This window comes from Lucilia cuprina, chromosome 5 (genome assembly GCF_022045245.1).
Source record: "Lucilia cuprina isolate Lc7/37 chromosome 5, ASM2204524v1, whole genome shotgun sequence".
Lineage (NCBI taxonomy): Eukaryota > Metazoa > Arthropoda > Insecta > Diptera > Calliphoridae > Lucilia > Lucilia cuprina.
Genome location: NC_060953.1, coordinates 49,166,599 through 49,189,335, shown reverse-complemented (window position 1 = coordinate 49,189,335; position 22,737 = coordinate 49,166,599). Strand labels below are relative to the sequence as shown.

Sequence of the window (22,737 nt, the reverse complement as noted above, 5' to 3'; positions counted from 1 at the left end):
TCGCCTTTAACTTACTTTTCAGTCTTAACATCTTTGTATTCCAAAATATATTCCAATATATCGGATTTACCATCGTCCTCTGGAGCCTTCCAGAACAGTGTAATCGAATCGTGCATAACCTCCAAAGGCTGAGGAGCTCCCGGAGCTGAGGGTTTACGCATGATAACCAAATGCAAACTGGCCTCAGCTTCACCCACTGGATTGCGTAATTTAATGGTATATTCATCTTCATCTTCTTCCACCACCTTGCGTATGGTCAACGAAGCCGATTGCTCATCGATGGTGGGTGTTACCCGGTTCGATTTAACAATAACCTTCTTAGATGTTTTCCATTCTGCATCTGGCTGTGGTACACCTGAATATTTAATGGTCATTGTTACATCTTCGTTCTCCTTAACCTTGATGGTCTGATCCTTATCGGATATTATAATGGGAGCGGTCTTAACCTCTTCTACGCATAAGTTTGTACTGGTGGTAACATTGGCGGCAGTGCAACTAATTTCGCCAGCATCATCATCTTCGGCATCGTGAATAACCAGACGTCTAACGGTACCCTCCACGAAGACTTCGTGTTTCTTGTTGGGTTTAATGGGTTTTCCCTTCTTGAACCAGGTCACCTCCACATCGGGTGGTGATAGTTTGACAGTAAATTCAGCATCGGTATTCTTGGTAGCCAAAGTGACATCGGGTAATGGTACGATAAACTCAACTAAAGGTTTCTCCACCACCAGCTTAGCCTTAGATGTTTGTTCGCCCACTTTAAGGGAATATTCGGTGGCATCTGAAGGTTTAGCCTTTTTAATGGTAATCGATTGGCGTTTGCCATCGATAGTTAGTTGTACACGTTCATCGTATGTTATCTCCTTGCCATTCTTATACCATTTAATCAAAGCGTCACCCTTGTCGAGTTCCACAGTGAAGGTAGCTGTTTCACCTTCGGTTACAGTAACATCCTCCAAAGGTTTGATTATTTCTGGTGGCAATTCAATAACTGTGAGTTCACACTTGCACACTTGATCGGCGAATTTGCAAGAGTATTCACCCTCATCATGGATAGTGCAATTGCGTATAAGCAATCTATGCACCTTGCCATCCTTAATGAAATCTACGTTCTTCTTTTCGGGTGTAATCTTCTCGCCATCCTTGAACCATTGCATTTCCGAAACATCGGTGGATACTTCCACATCCAAAATGGCAGTATCCTTTTCGGTTACCTCATAGTCTTCCAAAGGTTTAATGAACTCAGGTTTGCGTGGCAAAACTTCCACGGTTGACTTGGTTTCTTGGTCCTTAACCTTGCAAGTGTAATTACCACTATCTCTCAAATTGGTATTCTTTATAACCAACTTATGGGTCTTGCCCTCTTCAACAACTACACGATGATCCATACCGCTAAGTTCTTTGCCATTAAAGAACCATTTGGTGGAAACCACGTGAGAGGTCTCACATTCCAAGGTCAAAGATTGTACCTCTTCGATGGATATCTTAGCCTTAAGTTTCTTAGTGAAGACAACTTCATCGACTTCTACAATAACACGGGCACCATGCGAAGTCTTACCCAAGGGGTTGCTAGCAATGCACTTGTAATCACCGGAATCGGTATCAGGATTTGCCTCCTTGATAATGAGTTCGATATTTTCACCATCGTAGATTTGCTGAATACGTTCATTGGGATATAGAGGATTGTTGTTGAATAGCCATTCAACTTCGGGCACTGGATTACCAGTAACCTTAGCTGGTAGGCGGATAACGCCCTTCTGGGGAACATTTTGTTCCTCAAAGCGTTCGACAAATAGAGGAGGTTCAGCATTGCCACTGGGTGGTTCTGTAAGGGAAGTAAAGTTATATTAAATAAACGTAATGATGGGAAAAATAAACAAGAAATTTTATTACAAATAAATTTTACAAAGAAATAAAAAAGGAGGTTTTTAAATATACCTTCTATAGTCAAATTAGCCGAAGTTTCTACGCTACCCAAAGGATTTTCAGCCTTGACCGTGTACTCGCCCTTTTGATCGCGTTTGGGTGAAATCAAAGTCAACGTATGAATATCCTTTTCAGTCTTAGTATTGCCTTTAACGGGTTTGCCATCCTTATACCAGGTAATCTTGGGCGCGGGGTTACCCACAATTTGTGTGGTCAATACCGCACTTTCACCTTCGCGTATGATCATGTTGCGCAAAGGTTCCAATACTTGAGGAGGTTCCTTTTCACTTGTGCGCACCTTCAAGACTATAGGCAATCTAGATTCACCTTCACGATTGGTGGCAATCACCTCATAGGTACCTTCCTGTGACTTCTTGACCTTCTTAATGTGTACCACACTGCAGTACATGTGCATATCGGATTCGGTAACAACACGTACATTCTTCATGGTGGTTGTATCGATCTCTTCACCTTCGAAAGTCCAGACAATATCGGGTTCAGGCACGGCCACTAGACGACATTCCAATATTACATTGGTATCTTCATCTACATATTGTGCTTTAGGTTTGCGTGAGAAGGTAGGTGGAATACCCTCCAATATATCGGCTAATGATGATTCACGAGACATGCTCTTGCGAGACATGGCTGTACCATCGGAACCGTGATCGGACAATGGAGTCTCCACCACCAATTCAGTAGTGGTAGAAGTAAAACCGGCGGCATTCTTAGCCACACAAGTGAAACGTCCAGCATCTTCTGGGAATACTTCACGTATAATCAATGTTGCAACATTGTCATCATCATAATACATTTGGAAGTCTTGAGAAGGCTTAATAATAGCAGTTTCACGGAACCAGGCGATTTGTGGTCTAGGCATACCCTCAACTTTGCATTCAAATTGTACAGTATAACCATCGGGTGTGTGAATGGGTTGCAATTTTTCAATAAATCTAGGTGCCATGGGTTTTTCATGTGGTCCAGGACCTTAACATTGTACGAAAAAAACGAAAAAAACAAAACAAAACAATTGAAACAAAATGTTAATCACAAGACAAAATCACTACGTGTAAATCGAATTATTCATTACACAAAATATCGGGAATATCGATAACAAATAATCAAACTTTACTTACGTTCAAATACAGGAAGTTTATCAATCTTTTCGTGTAATTTCTTTTGTACATATTGTGTGTATTCAGCAGCTTCCATGAGATATTGTGCTGGTACCCAGCCTTCTTCTTCCGTAATGGTCTTCTTAACAAACCACCATTCGGAACTATGACGTCCAACAACACGCACTTTTTCACCTTCCACTAGATTCATAGCTTCATCAGAGTCTGCTACATAATTGCAAATCGAATACATAACATTCTCCTCATCAGCTTCTGTAAAAACAAAAGAAAGAGAGAGAGAAAACGTTAATTTCTGAAAAATTCACTGTTGCAAGTTAACCACTTACCTTCAATATCCATTTCACGTGTAATATTCAAAGAGGCGCCATCTATTGTGGGAAATAAAGTAATATTTTCCGATTAAGATGAATTTCATTAAATATATGAATAGAGTTGTAGGTAAACAATATGTTAATATGATATTTAAGGTGAAATATTATTTGTTTTATGATGCACAAGTACACATGGTTACACAAAAATTGTTACCTCGCATATATACTCTGTTATCATATAAGCTTTAAGTAAAAAAATGTTCCTGAAAATTCCCTAATTGTAATTGGATTTGTTTGAAAGCATAAATATTAAAGCAGATAAATAATGATCCTAGATCTTGTTAAAAATTTCAAGTTAAATAAAAGAGAACAAGTGAAACTATTAAGATACTGACCTTCGTTAAAGACTTGTTGAATGACCTTACGTTTCTTCTTGAACGTAAGTGAGTCCTCATCGTAAGTAACGGAATCACTCTTAGGACGTCTAATGCCAATAAGGAATTGTTCCTCTTCCTCCTCATCTTGAATGGAATATCTTGGCTTAGGTTTCTGTCTGGGTTTGAGGGTAAAATCTACATCATCGGGTGGTAGTTCTTCAACTAGATATTCTTCGGGCTCTTCGACATCGTACATGGTATCTTCGATACTGCTGTCATCACGTATCTCCTCAATTATGGGACCTTCACCATCATCATAATCTTGCATAATCTTAATATGATGTTCATCACCAGCTTCGGAATAAGTTTTCTTAATTGGTTTCTTAACCTTTACCTTGCCGGACATGGAAACTTCTTCTTCGGCATAGGAATCCAAGGCGATGCTAAATTCTTGATCAACATCTTCCTTAGTCTTAGTCAATTTGGGACGGAATGTTACATTCTCCACTTCGGTAAATTCTGGAATTTCCACACCCTTCTTACGGCGCTTCAACTTTTTGACGGTATATTCTTGTTCGTCTTCTTCAGTTACTTGCAATGGTTTAGGTTTAGGCTTAGGTCTTTGAGCTACTACAAATTCTTCGACTTCCTCCTCATCTTCAGGTTCGTATTCCTCTTCGCGTTTGATGTGTAATTCAGCGGCGGCTTCATCGGAGGTCAGAGGTTTCTTGGGTCTCTTTTTGAGAACAGTGGCTTCTTCGGCCACACCCTCATCGATTTTGCGTGGTTTCTTGAAGGATAAACTAAACTCTTGTTCCTCGTGTTCTTCGATTTGAGGTTCAATAGGTTTCTTGGGTTTTCTGCGCATCACTACTGCCTCCTCGATAATTTCTTCTTCTTCGATTTCTACTGGTCTTTCAATAACTTCTTCTTGTTTAATAACCAGCTCATCGGCCGCTTCTTCGGTTGGCTTAACGGGTTTCTTCTTTTTCTTTAATTGTACCGTTTCTTCCGAGGTTTCTTGTGTTATTTGCTTTTCTTTGGGTAATTTGAAATCAACTTCCACATCTTGTTCTTCTACCTTAGGAGCCTTTTTGGGTTTCAATGTGACATCAACGACTTGTTCCTCCTCTTCCTTTATAACAGACGGCTTCTTAATGGTCACATCTTCCTCAATAACTTCTTCTTCCTTCTTCTTGGGTTTCTTAGGTTTGAAGACTACTTCTTGTATTTCTTCTTGTGGCTCTTCTTTGGGAGCTTCAACCACTTCCTCGATTTCTTCGATCACTTGAACTTCTGGCTCCGGCGAAACTTCCTCTCTGACTTGAATCTTCAGCTCAGCTTCTGGTTCTTCCTTAGCTTTAGGCTTAGATTTTTTCTTAACAATTGCTGTCTCTTCGGGAGCTTCTTGTTTTTCTGGTTTGGGTTTTAAGGAAATTTCCACCTCAGGTTCTTCTGTTACTTCTGGCTGAACGATCTTTGGTTTCTTTTTGAGCTTAAGTTGCTCTTCAGGTACTTCTTCCACTTCTTCAACCACCTTTTCTGGTTCGATATCTTTAACAGAAAATTCATATGATTTGGGTTGTTCTTCTGGGATTTCTTGTGGCTTAGGTTGCTCTTCAATTTCTTCAATCACCTCGATCTCTTGCACCAATTCAGTTTCTTGAGGAATTTCTTCGGTAATAGTTACCTTAAGTTCAGCCTGGTCTTCTTCGGGAACCTTTTGTTTGGGTTTCTTTTTGATTATCTTAGTTTCTTCAACATCTTCAACTGGTTTTTTGGGTTTCAAAACAATTTCTTCTTCTGGTTCTTCGGTGACTTTAGGTGTAGGTTTCTTTTTACGTTGTATTTGTACTTCTTGTTCCTCTACTTCTTCGGTTACATAACGAGGAGTTTCATCAATAACTTTAACTTGATGTTCAGGGTATTTCTCTTCTTCAACGATTTCCTGTGGTTTTTCCTCTTCAGGTTTCTCTTCAACTTCAACTGGTTTGGGTTTCTCCACGATTTCTTCGACCACAGTCACCTTCTTTTCTTCTGGTTCTTCCTTAGTTTTCTTGGGTTTCTTCTTCACAGTTTTGACTTCTTCTTCAATAACTTCTTCTGTAGGTACAGTTGTAACAACCTTAACCTCTTGCACCGGTTCTTCTTTGGGTTTTGGTTTTTCCACTGGCTTAGGCTCTTCTTTAACTTCTTCTACTACCACTTCTTCCTTTGGAATTTCGAATTCTTTAAGTTTGAATTCATAATCCTTGGGAATTTCTTTGGGAGCCTCTTCCTTTGGCACGAATTCGACTTCCTCTATTTCTTCTACGATTTCGATTGGTTTTTCGACTGGAACTTCTTCTACAATCTTAATCTTCAATTCATCGGCGGCCTCTTCCTTGGGCTTCTTCTTGATCTTTTTAGTTTTGATTTGAGCTTCTTCTGTAACCTGTTCAACAGGTTTAGTTTCCTTTAACACGAATTCAGCTTCGGGTTCTTCAGTTGGCTTTTCTTGTACAACCTTAGGTTTAACTGTAAACTGAGCTTCAGGAACCTCTTCTTCAGGAATATGTTCCTCTTCGGATACCTTAATTTTGTATTCTTCAGGTTTTCTTTCCTTGGGCTTTTCAGGCACGATTTCCTCAACTTTAGGTTCTTCAATGACGACCTTCTCTTCAACTTCCTGTTCTTTGGTTTCTACAACTTGAACTTCTAGCTGAGCCACCTCTTCTTCTGGTTTCTTAGGTTTCTTGGTTTTCTTGGTCTTGACCACAGTTTCCACTTCGGTTTCTTCGACTTGTTTTGGTTCAGTCAAAGCTACAGAAGCCTCAAATTCTTCAGGAACTTCTTTAACCTTTTTGGGTTTAATGGCGAATTTGACTTCTTCAGGTTGTTCCTCTTCGACAGTTATGGGCTTTTCAGCTTCTGATTCTACAGTCTTGATTTCATAACTTGGGAAGACTTCAGCTGGTTTCTCTGGTTTTGGCTTAGGTTTGGGCTTCTCTTCAACCACTTCCTTAACCTCCTCAACAACTTGTTGAACAGCCTCGGTTTCTTTTACTGTGAATTGATAGTCTTTAGGCTTTTCAACTTCGGGAACAGTTTCTTCAACCTTTTCTTCTGTAGGTACTTCCTTTATTTCTTCCTCTACAGGTTTTTCTTCCTTGACTTTAACTGTGGCAACTTCTTCTTCTGGTTTCTTCTTTGGTTTCTTTTTCTTGGTGGTGACTTCTTCAACTATTTCTTCTTCGATTGGTTTGGTAATGGTCTCTTCGACCTTAACTTCTTCGGGAACAGGTTCTTTTGGTTTTTGCAACTCAACTGTTACTTCTTCACTAGTTTTCTCGACCTTGCTGGGTTCTGGCTGTTTGGGTTCTTGAACGGTGAATTCATACTCTTCAGGCATAGTTGCTTTAGGCTTCTTCTTTCTAGTCACAACCTTTTCTTCAATAACCTCTTCGACTGTTACCTCCTTGGCGTCTGTATCGACAACACGTACCTTATAATCTTCTGGAAGTTCTTCTGGTTCTATGACGGTAGTGGTTATCTTATATTCCACAGGAATTTCTTCTTGTTCTGGTTGTTCAACAACTTCTTCCTTAACTTGAACTTCCTCGATGGGTTGTTCTTTCTTAGGAACCTTCTTTTTGATCTTGACCTTATCAACAGTTTCTTCGACAGGAGTTTCTTGCTCAACTTGCTCTTCCTGAACGGAGATCTCAAATTGTTCATCTGGTTTTTCTTCGGATTTAGCCTTTTCAACTGGTTTTTCCTTTTTGGCCTTAGGTTTCTTAATTTCCTTGACTTCCGCTTGTGGTGCGGGTGAGGGAGATTTCTCTTTGGGCTGTTCTTCTTGCACCAATTTGACGGTATCTTCTGCGGGAGCTTCTTCCTTAACCTTTTTAACTGGTTTCAATTTACGTTCAGTCTTGGGTTCTTCCTCCTTTGTACTTTCTGGTATACGGAATTTGACTTCCTCCTCTGGTTGTTCTTCCTGGGGCTTAGGTTCACCTGGCACGATTTGAGTGACATTCATTTCCTGTTCCGGTTTGGCTTTTGGTTTAGGTTTATGTTTCTGTTTGGGTTCCTTCTTGTCCTTCTTGGGCTCTTCGGGGAACTCTAAAGGTTCTAGTTCTTCTTTGGGATATTCAATATCCTCAAAGTCAAGTGGCTCCAATGGTTTCATTTCGTATTTGGGTTCTTCGGGTTTAGCTTCCTCTTCCTTGACAATTACTGCATGTTTCTTGACTGTCTTATCTTCGCTAACCTCTTCGGCTTGTTGAGGCTTCTGTGGTATTTTCTTAAGTGTGACCGCTTCGGGCTGTTCTTCTTCCTTTGGCTTCTTCTTACCCTTGCCCAGCTTGATTTGCACTTCTTCTTGTTTCTCTTCAGGCTTGCTGGGTTTTTCGGGTTTCTTGTAGGGAGCCTTATCCTCTGGTTCCTCTTCGCTGCTTACATACTTTTCGTATTTCTCCAGCTCTACCTTTTCCAAATCGTCCTTAATCTTCTTGATCTTCTTAGGCTTATAGGGCTTGAATTTAAGCAATTCCTCAGCTTCTTCAATATTTCTAGACAAATCGCCTGCGGATCTTTGGGCACCGATTTCTGTGATGATAGCCTTAAGAGGCTCTGGAGGATATTCAACCATAACCATGCGACTCTTAAGTTTGAATTTAGGCAATTGAACGACTTGTTCCTCGGTTGGTTTCTCCTTGCGTTTCGAGGGTTTCAATTTAACCATTTGAGGTACTTCGGCAGCATCAACAATAACCACCTTCTTGGGTTTCTGTTCTCTGCGCTCGATCTTAATGGGCTCCAATTTCGACATTTCCGGCTTGGCCTTCTTGGGTTTGTCGAACTCAACCTTTTCGTATTTCTCGAGTTCGGTCTTTTCAATCTCTTGCTCTAATAACTTTTGTATAATGGCATCATGGTCATCAGTCTTCTTCTTGACTACCTTCTTCTTAGTCTTCTTGGGTTTGGTGGCATCTTCGACTGTATCTTCGGTAGTTTCGGGTACTTGTTCCTCCTCTTCGACAACCTCAATAGGATGAGATTCTTCTGCTTCTTCGGGGCGTTCTTCGATGGTTTCGATTTCGGGTTTCTCCTCTTCATCTTCCTTCTCCTCGGGCTCCTCCTCAATGACGTTAATTTCATAATCCTTATGGACTAAGGGTTCTTCACCTAATTTTATAAAAAGTCAAATACACATTTAATAGAAAGCCAGCAAAAGAATTTCTTTCACAGAAATTTAGGCATTTTTTTTTTGGTTTGTTGTTTTTGTTTTTAATTAAAATTAAAGGACATTATTGTATTTATTTAAAAATAAAGAAGAAATAAAATTAAAGTTTTCAAAAGTTAAGGCAAAGATTTATATATTTACATAAAGTAGGGGGAGAAATAGGTTGGTATTTTAATTAAATAATAAAAAGTAGCTATTTAAAAGATATTATTTGTACATATAAGAGGATGTAACATAGATAGAGGAAAATAGTTCATTTATTACTGGGCGTTTTACAAATTGCTCTGCATTAAAATGCGGGTAATTAATGGAACTGAAATTGTTTTTGTTGTTGTTATATACAAATGTAATTTTTAATTTTTAAATGTCTAAATTTTGATATATTATGCCATTGTTTTTTTTATTATTGTTATTGTTTTTTTTATTATTGACCCCTGTCCCGACATATAAATTTAAGTATTTTTAGTCTATTAATTTGTCAGTTATGTCATTAATTTAATTTTTTGTTTTTGTTAGTAATTGTATTTTTTAATAATAAGGTTGATATTTGTAAGTTTTTTCTTCAAGAAGTCGGTCCCAACGATTTTTTATTTATTTAAGAAAATGTGGGTGAATTTAAAAAGATTAACATATAAATGTTTAATTTTCAAAATTGTGTATTTAGTCTCTAATAACACGACCAACTTATCTTTAATTCCGAGAGTAGAGTATTCTCTTCCATAGATTTATGATGATTTGAACCTCAGCATTTGATTTTTTTATTTAAAAAATTTCCCTTTTTTACGAACATTTTTTGAAAATTTTATCTCTTAAATAATATTTTCTCTTTTTAAAGAGAGTTCACAAAATTTTTAAGACTTTCTCATTTTTATCAATTCAAAAAAAAAAAAAAAAAAAATAAATTCTCTTTTGAAGAGCTTTTAAAATTTTTTTCTCATTTTATAGGAAAATTTCGCTTTTTATAGAAAATTTTCGGAAAGTTTCTCTTTTTTTTAATATTTTTCAAAATTTTCACATTTTATAGAAAAATTACTCTTTTTTTATATAAATATTCTCTTTTTTATATTTTTTCGGAAAATTTATTTTTATTTCTCTTTTTTTAAAGAAAATTTTTTTCATGTTTATACAAAATTTTTATAAATTTCTCTCTTTTATAGAATATATTCAATATTTGTTCCCGACGCTCGAAAATTGAAAATTTATTTCTCTCTTAAAGAAAATGTTCTCTTCTTAACGAGACTTTAAAAAATTTTTCAAAAATTTTTAAATTTTATCAAAAAAAAAAAGACAATTTTTTAAGACGTTTTAGAAAATTTCTTGAAATTTTCTCTTTTTATAGAAAATTTTCGAAAAGTTATTTTTTTTTTGAATATTTTAGAAAAGTTCAGTTTTTTGAATATTTTTTGTAGAAAATTTTAAAGAGAATTTACCATTTTTTACATTTTTCTTTTGTTTCAAAAAAGGACGTTCTTTCTCTTATAGAAATTTTTCTCTTTTTAAAGAGAATATTTTTTTTATACAAAATTTCTCTTTTTTATAAAAAAATTTTCTCCTGTTTTTAAAAACTTTTTAAAATGTCTCTCTTTTATAGATAATATTTATTATATGTTCCCTACGCTCGCAAAATGAAATTGAAATTCCTTTCTCTCTTAAAAAAATGTTCTCTTTCAACTTGAAATTTTTCAAAAAAAAAAAAATATATATTTTTTTATTAATTTTTTTTTAGAAATTTCCCAAAATTTTCTCTTTTTATAGAAAAATTTCGAAAACTTCTCTTTTTTTTGATTATTTTTATAAAAAAATTATCTTTTTGTAGAAAATTTTAAAGAGAATCAAACAAAAAAAAAGAAAGAAGGAAATTGTTTCTCTTAAGGATTTTTTTATTTTTAAAGAGAATTTATTAAATTTGTTAAAATTTTCTCTTTTTATAGAGAATTGGTTTTTTTAAACTTTCTCGTTTTAAAGAAAATTTTCGAAAATTTATATTTTTAAAGGAAATCTTTAAATCGGAAAATTTCTCTTTTTTACTGAACATTTTTGGACATTTTCTCATGTTTATATACAATTTTCAAAAATGTATCTTTTATTATATGAAAATGTCGGATATTTTTCTCTTTCAAAGAAATTTTTTCGGAAATTTTCTTTTTTATTAGAAAAATTTCCCTTTTTATAGAAAACTTTATAAATTTCTCCTTTTAAGAAAATTTTCAAAATTTTCTCTATTTAAAGAGAATTTTTGAAATGTTCTTATTTTTAATTTTTAAAAATTTCTACTTTTAAATTTTTAAAATGTTCTTTTTTCACTTATTTCTCTCGATTATAAAAAAAATTTAAAATTTCATTTTTTTTTTGGATAAAAATGTTACAAATTTCTTATTTTAAAAAAATTTTCATAAATTTCTCTCTTTATAGAAAATTTTCGTAATTTTTCTCTATCAAAATCTTTTCTTTTCAGATAATTTTCAAAATTTTTTTTTTAATATAAAATGTTTGTATTTGCCTCTTTTAATAGAGAATTTTCGAAATGTTCACATTTTTAGAAATTTCACTCTTTTAAATGATTTTTTCCATAATTTCTCTCTATTATAGAAAATTTTGTAAAATTTCGCTTTTTAGAGAAAATTTTTCAAATTTCTTATTTTAAGAAAATTTTTAAAAATTTCTCTTTTTAAGAAAATGTTCAAAAAATTTTCTTTTTGTAAAAAATGTTCGTGATTTTCGCTTTAAAAAGATAATTTTCAAAAACTTTTCTTTTTTAGAAAATTTTCAAAAATTTCTTTCTTAATAGAAAATATTTGTATTTTTCTCTTTTTAAAGAGAATTTTGTTCACTTTTCTCTAAAAAAGAGAGAAATGTTTAAATTCTTTTTTTTTTATAGAAATTTTTAAGAATAATTCAAAATTTGTCTCTGTTTATAGTAAAGGATAGAAATTTTCTCTTTTTAAAGAGAATTTTCACATTCTTCTCCTTTAACGAAAATTTAAATTTTTTTTTAATTTTATAGAAATTTTTGATATTCTCTCTTTTTAAAGAGAAATTTATATTTTTGTTTAAATTTTTTAAGAGAATTTTCTATAGTTTTTTTATTTAATTTAAAAAAATATTCGTAATTTTTTCGGATCTAAAATTTTTCAAATATTTTCTTTTTATAGACAATTATTCAAAACGTTTTTAAAGAAAATTAACCAAACTATTCTCTTTTTTAACGAAAATTTTTGAAAAAAGTTTTTAAAATTCTTTTGTCTTTAAAAAATATTTTTGGGAAACTTTATCTTTTAGAAGAAAATTTTCGAAGTATTCTCTTTTTTAAAGAAAATTTTTCAAAAATTTCTCTTTTTAAAAACATTTTTAAAAATTTCAAAATATTTTCAAATTTTTCTTAATTTTTTTTTTGAAATTTTATCTTTTAAAAGAAATTTATGGAAAATTTTTTTAAATACTTTTAGAAATTCCCCATTTATATTCATTTATTTCTAAAATTCTTCCACATTTTCTTAAATTTGTTCTATGTTTTTTAATAGAGTTTTGTTCTTAAACGATAGATAAAATTTCTATATTTTGTTTAATTACAAAAGCAGTTAAAGTCTACGAAAAATATTATAATTAGTGAATACAATATTATTAATAAAGCCATGCAAATGCAATGTTTAATACTGGGTGTGTTGAGTTTAGGAATTTTTATAGAAAAACTTAAATCTAGAAAAAAGAATTGAAAAAATAAGATAAAAAACAAATTAAGCAATAGTTGAAGACAGGGAGGCAGCTTCAGAGGCGGAAATGCTATTCCAACGCTTAAAGAAAAAGTAGGTTGAAGACAAAACAAAATGTAGGGAGTAGAGATAGGAATGGTTTTTAGCAAAGGGGGGGAGGTTTGAAGACGCGCCAAAGGGAGATAAGATTTCGTAAAAGGGAGGGCGGGAAAATAAACGGCAATTAGAAAAAGAGTGAAAAAACACAAGTTTGGCTACCATCATAATTTTTTTTTAGTTTTATGGTGTTTTGTAGATAAGCTCTACAACACTTACTTGTTTGTTTTTTAGGTTTAGTTTTGTGTTTAGTTGTTGTTTTTGTATCTTTTGTTTCCTCTGTTGTTGTGACCTTGTGAGAATCGGGTGTAATTTGTTCAGTGTCCTCAGGCTTATGTTCTGGTTGTGTTATCTCTTCAATTTCTTCTTGTGGTTCAGTGTGTGTTTCTGTGGTTTTGATTTCGTGTATTGTGTCGGGGGTTTCTGTTTGGTCAGCCTTTTCTTCGACGGCTGTTACTTTGGAAGGTTTCGGTGTTTTCTTTTTATCCTTCTTTGGCTGTTCGGTCTGTTCAGTGGGTTTAGTGGGTTTGGTGTCTGTTTTGTCTGGCATTTCAACTTTTTCGTATTGTTCGAGTGTAGTCTTGGGTATTTCTTCGTCAATAAGTTTTTGTATATAGTCGTCCAGTTGGTCTTTTTGTACCTTTTTAACGATTTTCTTAGGTTTCTTAACTATAGGTTTTTCTTGAGTAGATTTTTCTGTTTCATCGCTGGTAACTGGCTGTTCGATGGGTTGTTCATCGATTATAATTGTTACCTCAGGACTATCTTCGTCTTGTATGGTGACCACATGTATGGTGGCATCTTCTTCGTTGTCGATTTTCTTGGTGAAGGCTCGTTTTTTAGTGGTTTTCTGTTTGGGTTTACCCTGTTCATCGGGCACCTCTTCGACTTTCACTTCAACGGGTTCAGTTTCCAAAATCTCTACCAACGGCTGAGGTTCTTCCTTAGGAACTTCCTCCTCTACTACAGATATTTTAGCCACTGTGTGGTCTTCTTCATCTTCTTTTGGTTTCTTAGATTTTGGTTTTTTCTTAGGTTTTTCTTCTTCGGTGGCTTTAGGTTGTTCTTCCTTCTGTTCCACTGGATATGGCTTATCGCTAACTTTGTCTTTGGGTTTTGTTTCAAACTCAATTTTTTCGTATTTTTCTAGCTCTGTTTTGGGTATATCTTCTTCGATAAGTTTTTGTATGTAATCGTGCAAATCGTCCTTTTTAACCTTTTTGGTTTTCTTTTTGATTGGCTTGATTTCATCGGGTTTATCTTCCTCTGGTTGTGTTTCCACCACGGTGACTTCAACTTCGGGTTTATCGTCAGTTTTTACTTCAATTATTTCGATAATATCTTCTTTAGGACCCTGTTGGCGCTTAATTTTACGTTTTGTTATAGTTTGTTTTTCAACGACACCCTCTTCGTTAACGTTTTCTTGTACCTCAGTTTGGCTTTCAAGAACTTCAATTTTGAATGGTTCAAGTTCTTGGGGAGCCGGTGAGCTTTCCTTTACTGTTACCTCGAAATCTTCTACCTCTTCGGATGGTTTAGTTTCGGGTTTGTGTTTCTTTTCTTTAGGCTTCTTGCGTTCAGGAGTTGGTTTAGTTTCTTCTTCAGTTTCCTTAATTTCAAAGACTTCATCTTGTTTGGTAGTAGGAACGCTTTCCTCGACATGTATTTCATGTTCTGGCAAAGCTTCCTCTGGTTTCTGTGGTTGTTCTTCCACCATCTTAACCTTATGTTTGGGTTTCTTGATAACCTTTTTCTGCTTGTCTTCTTGTACAGTAATTTCGTTTTCTTCTTCAGGTTTTGTTTCTGGTTGTTCTTCATCCTTTTCGGAAATTTCATATGTTTCCTTGGGTATTTCTTCATCTTCAGGTTGGGTTTCCTCAGTGGTAATTTCTTTGGTTTCTGGTTTTTCAACAGCCTCCGGTTTCCGTTCTACTTTCTTAACCTTATGAGTTGGTTTCTTTGTTAGTTTCACCGGTTTTTCTATGTCAATCTTTTCATAAGTTTCCAACTCTGTCTTAGGAATATCTTCCTCGATGAGTTTCTGTATATAGTCTTGCAACTCGTCTTTGGTTACTTTCTTAGTTTTCTTTGGTTTTTTAACCTTCTCTTCGGTAGGTTTGGCCTCAGTGCTTTCCGGTTCTAGTGTGGTTACCGTAATTTCAGCTACTGGTGAGTCATCCTTTTGAGTCTCGACAATTTCAATTATTTCCTCTTTGGGTCCAACTTGTTTCTTGATTTTACGTTTGATAACCTTTTGTGTTTTAATGTCACCCTGTTCGTCTGTCACTTGTACCAGTTCTTCTTGTTTTTCCAGCTCTTCGACATGAACTGGGAAAACTGTTTCTTCCTCTTCGGGTTGACTTTCTTCGACACGCACCTCTTGTTGGGGTCGTTCTTTAGGTTTGTCTTTGGATTTTTGTTGTGGCTTTTCAGGTTTTTGAAGAACCTCTTTCTTGAGTTTCTTTTTTAGTTTGATTGGCTCATCAATTTCGATCTTTTCATATTTCTCCAACTCGGTTTTTGGTATATCTTGTTCAATTAATTTCATAATATAATCCTCCAACTCATCCTTTTTAACCTTTTTGGTTTTCTTGGGTTTAGGTGCCTTTTCTTCTTTGGGCTTAGTCTCCTCAGTTTCGTCGGTTTCTGTTGTGGTTACAGTTATCTCGGCCACGGGCTGATCTTCTCGTTGCGTTTCAACAATTTCTATGATCTCCTCCTTAGGACCGACTTGTTTCTTTATTTTACGTTTTGTAACTGTTTGCTTTTTGACTTTGCCCTCCTCATCGACCACATCGATGACTTCTTCTTTTTTGTCAATTTCGACCACGGAAATGGGCAACTCTTCAGGTGCTTCCTCTTCACGTTGTACATATTCTTCTATAACATTAACGAAATAATCTTCCAATTGGTCTTTGGTGATTTTCTTGGGCTTTTTAATAATTTTCTTTTCTTTGGGTTGTTCCTCATCCTTAGGAGTGTCTTCACTTTCGGTAACTTCAAATATGGTCACTTCACTAGAAGGTTTGCCCTCTTCTGTGACTTCAGATATTTCGAATACCTTTTCTACCGGGCCCGTCTTTGTCTTGACCTTGCGTTTTGTCACTGTCTTGGGTTTAACTTGACCCGTAGTATCTTCTTCTTCTACTACAACGGTAATCTTCTCAATTTCTTCCACCACTGTGGGATTTTCTTCTGTTTCTTCAACTGTGTGCTTTTCTTCCTTGGGTTCTTCTGGCTTAACATATTCCTCAATAATATTGGCAATGAACTCTTCCGTCTGTTCCTTTGGTACCTTCTTTGTTTTCTTAAGAGGTTTCTTTTCTTTTGGTTTTTCCTCTTCTACTGGTTTTTCAGTGTCTTCACTTTCGGTAACTTCAAATATGGTAACTTCACTAGTGGGTTTGCCCTCTTCTGTGACTTCAGATATTTCGAATACCTTTTCTACCGGGCCAGTCTTTGTCTTGACCTTGCGTTTTGTCACCGTTTTGGGTTTAACTTGACCCGTAGTATCTTCTTCTTCCACTACAACGGTAATCTTCTCAATTTCTTCCACCACTGTGGGCTTTTCTTCGGTTTCTTCAACTGTGTGCTCTTCTTCCTTGGGTTCTTCCGGCTTAACATATTCCTCAATAATATTGGCAATGTACTCTTCCATTTGTTCCTTTGGTACCTTCTTTGTTTTCTTAAGAGGTTTCTTTTCTTTTGGTTTTTCCTCTTCTATTGGTTTTTCAGTGTCTTCACTTTCGGTAACTTCAAATATGGTAACTTCACTAGTGGGTTTGCCCTCTTCTGTGACTTCAGATATTTCGAATACCTTTTCTACCGGGCCAGTCTTTGTCTTGACCTTGCGTTTTGTCACCGTTTTGGGTTTAACTTGACCCGTTGTATCTTCTTCTTCCACTACAACGGTAATCTTCTCAATTTCTTCCACCACTGTGGGCTTTTCGTCGGTTTCTTCAACTGTTACTGTTTGCTGTTCTTCTTTGGGCTTAACATAATCCTCAATTATGTTGGCAATGAACTCTTGCATCTGTTCCTTTGGTACCTTCTTTGTTTTCTTGAGAGGTTTCTTTTCTTTTGGTTTTTCCTCTTCTACTGGCTTTTCAGCTTCAGTAAGTTCCACTACAGTTATTTCGGCATTAGGCTGATCATCGTGAGTGACTTCCACAATTTCGAAAACTTTCTCTTCTGGTCCCGATTTTGTTTTAATCTTACGTTTAGTAACGGTTTTCTTTTTGATTTCACCAGTCTCAGTGGGCTGTTCTACAGTTTCGGTAGTTTCTTCGAATTCTTCCACCGCTACAGGTTGCTTTTCTTCTTCAAAAACGGTGGGTGTCACATACTCTTCAATGACATTAATGACAAAATCTTGTATTTGTTCTTTGGGTACCTTCTTTGTTTTCTTGAGAGGTTTCTTTTCTTTGGGTTTTTCCTCTTCTACTGGCTTTTCAGCTTCAGTGATTTCCACCACAGTTATTTCGGCATTAGGCTGATCTTCGTGAGTGACTTCCACAATTTCGAAAACTTTCTCTTCTGGTCCCGATTTTGTTTTAATCTTACGTTTAGTAACGGTTTTCTTTTTGATTTCACCAGTCTCAGTGGGCTGTTCTACAGTTTCGGTAGTTTCTTCGAATTCTTCCACCGCTACAGGTTGCTTTTCTTCTTCATACACGGTGGGTGTCACATACTCTTCAATGACATTAATGACAAAATCTTGTATTTGTTCTTTGGGTACTTTCTTGGATTTCTTGACTGGTTTCTTAGGTTGTGGTTTTTCTTCGACGATTTCGGGCTGTTCTTGGGTTACAGTTATTTCTTGTATGGTTATTTCAGCATTTGGTTGATCTTCGTGTGTAGTTTCAGAAATTTCGAATACCTTTTCTTCTGGGCCGGTTTTTGTCTTTATCTTACGTTTGGTTACGGTTTTCTTTTTGATTTCACCAGTTTCGTCTGGTTGTTCAATGACTTCTGTGGTCTGTTCGAGTTCCTCTACAACTACAGGAGTTTCTTCAACCACCTCTTTAGTGGTTGGCTTTTTGACCTTCTTTATTTTGGGCTTAAGTTCAGTTACCTTTGGTATTTCTTCAATCGATTGCTCTTCTTTCAAACCGATTTCGAAACTGTCAGGTGTTTTTTCCTCAGTTGGTGCTTCCTCTTCCACAACTTCAAATGGTTGTTCTTCAATATCCTCTTCTTGAGGTACCACTTCTTCAATATCGAATTCATGGACTGTAACAGCTACACCATCTACAATCTCAGTAGTTTTCTTATGGTGTTTCTTAATGGTCTTTGGTTTTTTCTTAGGTTTGGTTTCAATATCGGTTGGTTCATATTGTTCCAAATCGGTTTTAGTTATTTCTTGTTCGATTAACTTTTGTATATAAGCATCATGATCATCCTTTAATGATTTCTTCTTTTTGATTTTCTTAACTGTTACCGGTTCTGGTTTCAAGTCTTCCGGCATATCATCGGGTACAATTTCGGTGGTTATAATTTCCAACTCAGACTCTGGCTTATTTTCGACAAAGGATTCTACTATCTCAATGAGATATTCCTTGTCACCTTCCTTCTTCTTAAGTTTTCTCTTAGTCACAGTCTGTTTCACTTCTGCTCCGGTTTCGTCAACTATTTCTTGAGTGATAGTTTCCGGTTGAAGTTCTTGTATAACGACTGAATACTCCTTGACACTTTCTTCTGGTTTCTTGGGTTTGGTACGTTTTGTTTTGGGTTTTTCCTTTGGTTTTTCTTCACTTATATCAAATTTGAAGTCCTCCTCTGTGGGTTTTTCGGCTGGTTGTTCTTCCACCTCGGCTACGGTTATTTCTTGTGGCATATCTTCAACCTTTTCTTCGGTTGTTTCTGTTATTTTAACCTTTTTCGGTTTGATGGGTTTAGATTTCTTAGTTTTTGGAGTTTCCTTTAAGTCTTCTTCTACTTCGGGTTTGGTTTCCTCTGTTTCCGACTCCTCTTCCACAGTTGTTTTAACCGAGTATATGGAACCATCAATTTCATCTGGTTGTGGCTTTTCTTTGGGTTTAATTTCTTCCACAATGCGAGTGGTTTCCAATTTTTCTGGAGCTTCATTGATAACGCGTACCAAATAATCCTTGAGTTCGTCTTCCTTAAGAGTCTTCTTAACCTTCTTAGGTTTGCGAGGCTTTTCTTCAACACCGATTTCATCAGGTTGTTTTGGTGTTATTTCAGTAGTTATAACTGTAACTTCTACCTCGGGCTGTTTATCAGTTTGCTCTTCAATTACAAGAACTTCATATTCCCGATCGCCCACCTTCTTTTTAATTTTTCGTTTTGTTTTGGTCTTTTCCTTAAGCTCACCCTCTTTGGTGGTCTCTGTTACAGTCTCTGTTTGTTCGGTAACCTCTTCTACAATTACCTTGACCTCATCAAGTTCTTTTGGCTTCACTAATTCGTGAAGCTTAATATGTTCGGTTTCCTGTTCAAGTTTTTCCTGTTCTTCAGGCATACTTTCCGTTACTTGGACTTGTAAGTCTTCATAGGTCGGTTCTTCTTTTGGAACTTCTTGTGGTTGTTCTGGTTTAGGACGAGGTTTGGATTTCTTTTGCTTGGGTTTTTCTTCAACTGGCTCGAACTCTGATATACCAATTTCGAGTTGTTCGCCTTCTTGTGGCTGTTCCTTTTTGGGTTGTGATTTGGTTTTCTTGGCCTTTTTGGGTCGTTGACCGAACTCTATTTTTTCATATTGTTCAAGTTCGGTTTTGGGAATTTCGGCCTCTATCAACTGTTGAATATAAGCATCCAATTCGTGTTTTTTCATTTTCTTGGGTTTTTTCTTCTTTTTCTCAGGAGTCTCTTCTGTTTTGTCTTCAATGACAGAGCCTTCTAGGTCTGTGATCAAAACTTCATAGACAGGTTCTTCACCTTCTTGGGCAGGTGCTTCAATAATTTCTATAATTTGCTCTTCCTTGCCCTTTTTGTGATGAAGTTTGCGTTTCTTGACTGATTTCTTGGTTTCATCTATTACTTCCTCGGTTTCTTGCGTTGGCTGCAATTCCGTTAGAGAAACTTCATAGAAATTGTCTTCAATCGCGTCAACCGGTTGTTCTTGTAGTTCACTAACAAACTCTTCCAATTCCTGAGGCTTTAGCTTGGCCAATTTCTTCTTTTTCTTTGTTACCACCGGCTGTACTGTATCTGTTTCATCCACTTGACTTGAGGTCACTATAATTTCGTATAGTTTTTCCTCTTCGTCTGGTTTATCACTGGGTATCTCAACAATTTCGATAATGTTTTCAGAGGAATCAGTTTTTTGTAAGATTTTCCTCTTCTTTTTGGTTTTGGGTTTCTTTTGATCTTGTTCTTCCGTTGTCTGTTCTTCAATAATTTCCGGCTGATATTCAATGACTTCAACAACCTTTGTTACAGATTCTTCATCCGATTCTGGTTGTTCAATATCTTGTGGCTGGAATTTGATATCGCTATCATCTTCTTCGCGTTTTTTGGGTTTCTTCTTTTTCTTGGGCTCTTCTTTAATTTTGGGCTTTTCAGCTATTTCAGCTTCTTGCGTTTCTTCAATGGTGAATGGTTTAAGAACAACTTGTTCTATTTGTTCTTCAATTTGAGGTATTTTACCCTTGCCTAGTTTAAGTTTACGTTCTTCGGGTTGTTCCTCTTCCTTTTTGGGTTTTTTCGGACGCTTATATTTTGTTTCGAGTTTTTCAGGTTCTTCTTTGGGTATTTCTTCTTCCTCGTAGAGCGTTGGTTGTTCCAACTCCTCGCTGGTGAACTCGGTTGGTTTGAATTTCTTGGGACGCTTCTTGAGCACCACTAAAGCTTCTTCTATATTACGTGATAGCTCACCTTGACCCCGTTTGGTGTCGAGTTCTGTTATGGTCAGTTTGAAGTTATACGGTGCATAGGGTACAAAGTTAATCCAACTCTTGAGTTTGGTTTTGAAGGGTACCTTATCCTTTTTGGGTTTAACTTGTTCGGGTTTTTGTTTAGGGGTTTTAAGTTTAAGCATTTGTGGGAATTCTGCCACAGAAGAGATTTCTAACATACGAGATTTCTTCACCTCGACACGTTCTATTTTCATGGGTACAAGTTTAATGGGTTTAAGCTGTGGCACCGATGAATCACGACGCGCCTTTTGAGGTTGTTCCATTTCGGTACGTTTGTATTCTTGTAAAACTGTCTTGGGTATTTCCTGGTGTATGAGGAATTGTATATAATCGTCCAGTTCGTCTTTTTTGAGTTTTTTCTTAGTCGGTTTTTTCTTGGGCTTGTCTTTGGGTTTTTCTACCTTACTGTCAGTCACCTTAACCTTCCATTCGTCCGGTTTTTCTTCTGGCTTATCGTCTTCCGTTACAACCACTGTAACCTCCTCTTCTTGGCCTGGTTTTTGTGTGGTGATCACCTCAATAGTTTGCTCTTGATCACCGATCTTTTTCTTAATCTTGCGTTTCTTAATTGTCGTAGTTTGCGTAGTTTGTTCCTCTACATCATCTTGATCTTCTACAGTTGGCAATTCTACTTCCATTATTTCCTCTGGCATGAACTCAACCGTTACGGGTTGTTCTTCCGGCTGCTCTTCAATTACATTAAATTTAGTCGTTTTTGGCTTTTTCGTTTTTGTCTTTTGTTTGGGCGTTTCTGTTTGCTCTGTTTGTGTTGTGTCTTCACTTACAACATCATCAGGTTCGGTTATAGTGTAAGATTTTGTATCTTGGTCTAGTTGACATAAAAAATATTTTTTTTTTTATTGTATATTGTTTTCTTCAACTCATATGTAGAGAAGAGTATAGCGAAACATTCTTCCTAACTAAATATTTTGCTAATGCTTAAGTTAAGTGTTAGTATATGTATATGTGTGTATACTTATTTCAAGGATTGATAGTTGTTGTTGTTTGTATCAATATTGGTAAATTGTGATAAATTCAGGTTATTTTTATTTGTTTGGTATTAATTTTTTTTTAAGGTTAGTTTTACTACACAAGTTAATTTGTACTTATATCACGCTTTCGCTTTTTAAAATAAAATATTTTTTGAACATGAATATATTTGTATTTGTCTTGTATTTTAATATATTCTATTCAGTGTAAATGTGTGAGTGGTTAGTTTTATTTATTTCTTTTTTATTGTGTTTATTGATTCAGTAAATTATAATTATTAATATAATAGTTTAGTTTGGTAAAGTCTATAAGTGAGCAGTTTTTTTTTAAACTTGGAATGGTTTTCAATGGAATGTTTGTTTTTCAGTTTTCAGTCTGAAAAAAAACTAGATCTTAAAGTGATCTATATTTAATCTATTGTTTATACGATTCGTTTTCTTTAAATAATTCTTTCGTATTTTCGTAATTCAGTTTTTGTTACATTATGGATTACATTCTTCTAACCCCTAAATTTATTGAAAAATTCTCTAACAAATATCACTCATTAGCCCTAGACGATGGTGCGATCAATATAATGGAAGTTCAGAATTTCGAAATAAAAACATTCATGGAAAATATGAATTTTTCTATGGAGCATTCTATGGTCTCGTCTCTGGATTATTCTATGAATAAGTTTATATCCTGTGAACTAATCTAGTCTATGATTAGTCCATAGACTATTAATGTAGGAACAAGTTAATGAACTAGACTATTGTGTGGATTATGGGCTAACTATTGAATAGCCCATTAGGTATTATATTAACTTGTATTTACTAGTCTATAATAGAGTCTACAGACTTCGATAGTGATTAATCAAAGGACTGGTCTATTGACTAGCCTACGGACTACTTTGAGAACTAGTCTATAGACTTATTTTTAAACTAGTCTATGACCTAGTTTACGGAATGATCTATGGACTTGATCTATTGACTAATATATAGCTATTGACCAGTTTATTAACGAAAATTGACTAGTATATGGACCAGTCATTTGACTAGGTTATGAACTAATTTATGAACTAGTCTATAGACTAGTCTATGGACTTAAT

The 22,737-nt window shown here is 35.4% G+C and overlaps 1 protein-coding gene across 5 annotated transcripts in view; it reads right to left on the bottom strand.

The window, feature by feature from the left end:
- LOC111679299 (titin) overlaps window positions 1–22,737 on the bottom strand; it is a 258,306-nt gene that overhangs the window by 3,840 nt on the left and 231,729 nt on the right. For 3 of the 5 annotated variants that reach the window (XM_046951808.1, XM_046951796.1, XM_046951797.1), the window contains 6 exons: window positions 13,000–21,489; window positions 3,766–8,916; window positions 3,386–3,427; window positions 3,060–3,311; window positions 1,939–2,910; window positions 16–1,825 (listed from right to left, as the gene is read on the bottom strand). In XM_046951808.1, the coding sequence (XP_046807764.1) occupies window positions 16–1,825; window positions 1,939–2,910; window positions 3,060–3,311; window positions 3,386–3,427; window positions 3,766–8,916; window positions 13,000–21,489 (16,717 nt within the window). The remainder of the gene's footprint in view (window positions 1–15; window positions 1,826–1,938; window positions 2,911–3,059; window positions 3,312–3,385; window positions 3,428–3,765; window positions 8,917–12,999; window positions 21,490–22,737) is intronic. The other 2 variants (XM_046951798.1, XM_046951799.1) reach the window with 1 other exon arrangement.